The sequence below is a fragment of the Lepus europaeus genome, chromosome 16, assembly GCF_033115175.1.
Source record: "Lepus europaeus isolate LE1 chromosome 16, mLepTim1.pri, whole genome shotgun sequence".
NCBI lineage: Eukaryota > Metazoa > Chordata > Mammalia > Lagomorpha > Leporidae > Lepus > Lepus europaeus.
The window spans coordinates 56390417-56396758 of NC_084842.1; the positions used below are offsets into that span (position 1 = coordinate 56390417).

Sequence of the window (6342 nt, forward strand, 5' to 3'; positions counted from 1 at the left end):
AGGACGCCTGCCTGAGGCCCACCCCAGAGCCCGGCTCTGTAATTGCACTGGTGCCACCTCCTGGGAGGAGGAAGGAGGCGTGGGCAAGTGCCTCTGTCTGGTCATCAGTGCTTACTATTAAGGCTGTCCTGCACAGGTCCTTCGGACACAATTAGCGGTTCTGAGTCAGCCAGCCCCGGATTCCCCATCCTAGACTGGACCCGCCCCCTCCCCCTGGCTGCCCTGAACGCCGAGGGTTCAGCTGGGCAGAACGATTGTGAGCCCTGCCCTCATGCGTAGGAAGCCACGGGATTCCTTTCCCCGATGCCTCCTCCCCTCCTGGCTTGCCCTCTGTTCCTTATGTTTTCAGAGCACACTAGAATGCCCCTGGGGATCCTGGCTCACTGGGTTGGTTGCCTGCCCTCCCATCTTCTTTCTTTTTCTGATTTCTTTTTAAAGATTTATTATTTGAAAAGCTGAGTTACAGGGAAAGATAGAGGTACCTTTCATCACTGATTGACTCCCCAAATGGCCCACAGTGGCCAGGGTTGGGCCCAGCCGAAGTCAGGAGCCAGGAGCCTCCTTTGGGTCTCCCACATGGATGGCAGCGGCCCAGGAACTTGGACTATCTTCCACTGCTTCCACAGATGCATTAATAGGGAGCTGTATCGGAAGTGGAGCAGCTGAGTCTCGAACCGGTATCCATATGGGATGCCGGCACTGCAGATCAGTGCCACAGCGCCACTGCACCCCACTCCCATCCCCATCTTTCATGCCCACCTCTTGCATCTACCCTGCCTCAGACCCCGTTTCCATCTCTGTGGTTTCACCTGCCTGCAGGAGCCTGGGCTCAGAGCCACTGGCTGGAGAGTGCTCCTGATCATAAACCCACAGTGCTTTCACTCCCTCTGTTTCAGACTTGGATCCAGCAAGTTCAAGTCACTCATCTGAGATACTCTCATGAAACAGAGCCAAGATTTGTGTCAAACCCAGCCTGCCTCTGAATTGAATTCAAAGCACAAACCGTGTGCCTCACCCAACCACCCCCTTCCCTTTTTTTTTTTTTTTAATAACGAGAGTTAACGCTGGGTGCTGTGGCGTAGCAGGTAAAGCAGCCACCTGCAGTGCTGGCATCCCATATGGGTGCCAGTTCGAGTCCCAGCTGCCTCCATTTCCCATCCTGCTCTGTGCTATGGCCTAGGAAAGCAGTAGAAGATGGCCCAAGTCCCTAGGCCCCTGCACCTACGTGGGAGGAAGAAGCTTCTGGCTCCTTGATTCAGATTGGCACAAGTTGTCATCTGGAGAGTGAACCAGCAGATGGAAGACCCCCCCCCCCACACGCGCGCTCTCTCTCTCTCTCTCTCTCCCTCCCTCCCTCTCTGCCTCTTCTCTCTCTGTGTAACTCTACTTTCAAATAAATGAATGAATTTTTTTTTTTTAAAGGAGTTACGCTGAGAGAGAGGGAGAGACAGAGAGATCTTCCATCTACTGGTTTGCTCCCTAAGTACGTACAATGACCAAGGCTGTGCCAGGCCATACCCAGGAGCCCAGAGCTTCCTCTGGGTCTCCAGCATGTGTTCAGGGTCCCAAGTACTTCGACCATCTTCTGCTGCTTTCCCAAGCACATTAGCAAGAAGTTGGATCAGAAGTGGAGCAGCTGGGACCCGAACCAGCGTCCATGTGGGATGCTGGTGTCACAGACGGTGGCTTTACCTGCTGTGCCACAGTGCAGGCCCCAACTGTCCCCTTCTGAAATGGAGTCAGACTATTGCTAGTTTAAGAAAGGCGGAGTGCTCTAGTGGGGACTTGGGTGTGTACAATTCACTGGCAGTCTCCTGACCTCCTTCCTGTTGGCACCTGTGCTGGTCACCCTTCTCAGTGCGTAGCTACACAGAGCACTTTCTGGAGTAAAACCCCGTCAGACCCAAACAGTGCCAAATTTATAACCTGTGCTAAATTTGCAGAGTTGTAAAACTGAATGAGTTTTTCCCTTCTTTATTTTGTACCCCTTAATTACTAGGGAAGGGGAGTACATTAAAAGTGAGGTCATGGGTTAATTAATTTGTCCTGGACTGTAGAATTTTATGGACAAGCCAGAACTAAAGTAATGGTTGTGTAGGTGCAATTGACTAAACATGGCTTATAAATGTTACAGAAACGCCTGTAATTAGTCCCATGCCTGTAATTAGTCCCACTGCAGCTATTTAGCCTGGGAATTTTATAGTAGACATAAATTAGGGAGGTGAAAAGTAAGAAAAATTTTGAGTTGACATCATGGCATTTGCAGAAGCCATAATTTGAGGAGACCTGTTTTGCATTATTATTGTTAATGATCCCCACCCTCCGTCCCCACCCCCCTGCCAGTTTCCACAGTTTCCCCTGCTTTAGGTCCACTTGTTTGAAGCTGTTCGCACTGTGGTACAGTGGCGATCAGGTGTGAGGTGCAGCCCACCCGAGTGCTCCCTTATTAAAGTAGGCCCCCAGCCTCATCATTTCTGAGTGTGCCACTGCCAACCAGAGGGTGCAGAGACGTGTTTGATCACACGCTTCAAAGTCATTTTTGCATATTCTAATAGATTGAAAAAGAAAGTTACAGGTTATATTTAAATAGTGTTCCCTGTCATTGGATCCTGACACATTTTAACCTACCTGTTAAAATGCAAGTTATAAATAGCTCCTCTTTCAAAGGTGTTCATTATACCTCATTGGCTCTTGTTATAGAAAATGCAAATGTAATTTGAAAAGTGCCCGTTCTGAGTGTGGGCAATTACTTGTGCTCTTCAGTCCCTGGTTCATTGTCAGCCTAGCCACTTGGTTACAAAGCATGGTTTGCCTTTGAAATGGAGATTGCTTTGGCTGCTGGCTGGCTGGCTCAGTAGGTAATGAGAAAATATTCCGCTTTTCCAGGGAAGCAAGCAGCTGCTGAACAACTATCCCGTCTACATAACGAGCAAACAGTGGGACGAGGCTGTGAATTCCTCCAAGAAAGATGGGAGACGACTCCTGCGCTACCTCATCAGATTTGTTTTCACAACCGATGAGCTTAAGTACTCATGCGGCCTTGGGAAAAGGAAAAGGTCAGTGCAGTCAGGAGAGACAGGTCCTGAGAGACGCCCTCTGGATCCAGTTAAAGTCACTTGCCTCCGAGGTACTGCATCCTTCCCCTCAGTGTCACCATCCGTGGTCCCATTTCACCGCATTGGCTGTGGCTCCCCGTGCAAGTGTTCAGCCTTACTGTGTTTTTGATTTCTTTCCGCTGAGCCCTTATTGGCTTCATGTGGCCCATTTACTCGGTATTGAGAAGCTCTTTGGAAAAAACCCTCCTTTGCTTTTAGCCTTGTTGTTCTCACTTAGTGGTACATAAGCATTGCATAGCACCTCATGTTTCACGCTTGAAATTCAGATTTTCTTTGTTGCTGGTAAAGGCTACTTCCAGCAAAACTGGAGCATTAGGGAAGCGCACAGAGGGAAGATGTGGAATTTTTGGGAAAAAAAAAAAAAGGGTAAAATTGTATTTCATTTCTACTTCATTTCTACTTCTAACCTGTGTACCCAGTTAGCTGTCTTAAAGACATTCTTGACCCAACTCCTTAACTTGGTTTAGAATTGGTTTTCCTTAGTGCCTGAAGTATATACCTTTGCTAGTAAAACTTCTGTTTCTGTGTTAAAAGCCCTTTCTGGCCAATACTGCATTTCGGCAGCTGAGTATTTGGCAGCTGAGCTGCACTGCTGCAGGCCAGGTGGTGGGCGGGGAGAGTCGATGCGCCCAGCCCATTCGGTGAAGCAGGTGCAGATAAACGCAGACTGCAAGGAGGAACGTTACAGAGCCAGCCACAGCACCCTTCACACCGAAACATCCGTACCAGAAATCCCAAGCATTTCCTCCTGTGGTTCAGTCAAAGTTGTATGGGTTGGAAAGACTTCATAGGGCTCAAGATTTCTCCTGGTGAGGACGTAGAAAAAGTAGAAAGAAACATTATCGCTGATGAGGCCTCAGCTGTTGGAATAGATACACTGCTCCTGTGCTCCCTCCTGGGATGCCCACAGCGACTCTGTGACTATGGGCCCAGGATGCATATTGGCTTTAGTAGCAGCTGAGATGCCCAACCCCCTCCTGGAGATCCCGATTCAGTGGGAACAGGGGAGTCACACATGGCTCCTGGTCACAGCTACCCTGGGGGATTATGATGTAGGTGGCCCTTGCTTGGCGAGGCCATGTGACCTGAGAATACCAGTGTTCACCAGGCACAGAGCACCCACTGTGGGCCACTGACTCAGTGACCGGCTGCTGGGAGTTTGCAGGGTCTGTCTAAACTTGCCATGATTGCCCTTGCTCCCCAGCATTGTCACAGGTGATGGAATTAGTGCAGGTTAAGCTTGAGCACTCTGCTGGGCCCACTGTTGGATGTGGGCAGAGAAACTGCCTACAGGCTAATAAAGGAGCCACGTTACAGGGTCTCAGAATCGGATTGCTTTCCAGAAATTCTTACCCCACGTGGTCCATTTTAATAGTAAGTTGGTAAGAATGAGAGGTTAAAGTCCATCCCAAAGAACCAGTGTCATTGCCCTGAGAAGGCTGCTGGCCCCCTCTCGCCCCCACGCAGTACAGCTGCTTTACTGGAGTTTGCAGTCTCACACTCATTCCTCGCAAGGGCCACAGCCCACAGGCTCCAGCTAGCCCTTGGGTGGAAAATACATAGGCAAGAAATGATGGTTGTCTGTGTCAGAGGCAGCTGAAACGACTCCCCCTTCCCCAGGCCTGCTGATTGCTTCCTGGTAAAAAAAAAAAAAAAATACTTAGATGAGATCACACTTTTAAAAATATTTGCCAGTACATGTGATTAGGGAAGTAAGTATAGCCTATCATAGGACATGTGAAGAATGGAGACGCCTTTGCTGAGCTAACATTAGGCACCTTCCTACCCAGTGAGACTGACTTCATTGCACTCAGTCTTCCAGTTAGCAGCTGGGTAAGGAAGCCCACACCAAGTGTCTGTGCTGCGCTTCTGGAGACAGTTAGCACTTGGGAAGTGGGAGCAGGTACCGGACTCTGTCTGAAACGCCTTCCCTCACTGAGCTTAGACACGATGCATATCCTTGTCTTATAACTCAGAAGCATTTTTTATTTCAACAGTTATTGTGTCTGAGAGAAATGACCCTCTCACTTAGGTGATGTTTTGCTTTTGCACATGAGAAGAAAATTTGTAAGGAGTAAGTGGAATCTAATGAGTGACATCATCATGGCATTGCATCAGATTTCCCATAAAGCCTTCCTTATAAAGCTTCTGTTAAAGTGCAAGCAGCCTATCCTGTCATCGCTGCAAAAAACAGCTCTTCTCTCTCTCTCTCTCTCTCTCTCTCTTTTTTTACTGCTACGTATTTTCCCACAGAATTCATTAGGATGCATTGCACCTCCAACCCCGACTGGTGGATGCCCTCAGAGGAACAGATAAACAAAGTATTCAGCGACGCTGTGGGTCATGCCCGGCAGGGGAGGGCCGTGGGGACTTTCCTGCACAACGGTGGCTCATTCTATGAAGGGATGGATCACCAGGCTTCGCAGGATGAAGTCTTCAATAAGAGCTCCCAGGATGGATCTGGGGATTGATGAGTGGACCAAACCTTCCCACAGTAGCCGCCCATCTTCTCCTGTCTTCTCGAGAGATCCAGTTGTGAATGTCCTGTTTCTGTCACCTGAGATTCCAAAGCATGTCATTCTGTCGCTCTGTACACATTTTCAACCTGAAAACGTTCTTGACCTACTGCCATGGTTTCCAAGGAGAAATCCATTTTAGGGTTATTTGGAGAGGCCATGTCGACCATAGCAGACTTTTGGAATGTTAGAAGACTACAATTGACTTTGAACAATTGCTAGCTAGACAGTAAAGGTGCAAAAATAGGGGAGTTCCTAGCCACGTGCTCCAGATCTTCAAGCTCTCCTTTCCAGAGCAGAGCTGGCCCCCAGAGAGGAAGGCTGGGTGAGTGCCTCTGCCGCTGCAAGGTGGGTGGAGACATAGGTTTATTTTAAGGGCAAGGAACAGGTGTTCTGTTAGGTTAGTTCTAATAAGCTGTCTTTATGTTTCCCAAAGTCTTGAATTCATAGCTATCAGCAAAGACATTCTAAGCTGCCTCTACATTGACGTCTACTGTTCAAAAGAAGTCAGGAAACAGAGGCCACTGCTGTAGCCAGTGATTAGTTGGAAGTCAGCTGTTTTTCTGTTACTTTACAAAAAGAAGAAATTCCACTGTGTTGATCAAGAAGGCACACTGTGTGATCTGTGGAGTTTGTACACAGTCGTTTTTCATTCTGTCAGTCAAGAAACATCTAGAGGTCCAGAACCATTTTGAATGTTCGATCTCATA

General features: G+C 48.5%; 1 protein-coding gene across 1 annotated transcript in view; it reads left to right on the forward strand.

Annotated features, from left to right (window-relative positions):
* Positions 1 to 5587, forward strand: part of BEND4 (BEN domain containing 4) — a 33117-nt gene extending 27530 nt beyond the window's left edge. Inside the window, exons 4-5 of the mRNA XM_062213693.1 lie at positions 2887 to 3127; positions 5370 to 5587. Coding sequence (XP_062069677.1) covers positions 2887 to 3127; positions 5370 to 5587 — 459 coding nt within the window. The remainder of the gene's footprint in view (positions 1 to 2886; positions 3128 to 5369) is intronic.
* Positions 5588 to 6342: the final 755 nt, after the last annotated feature.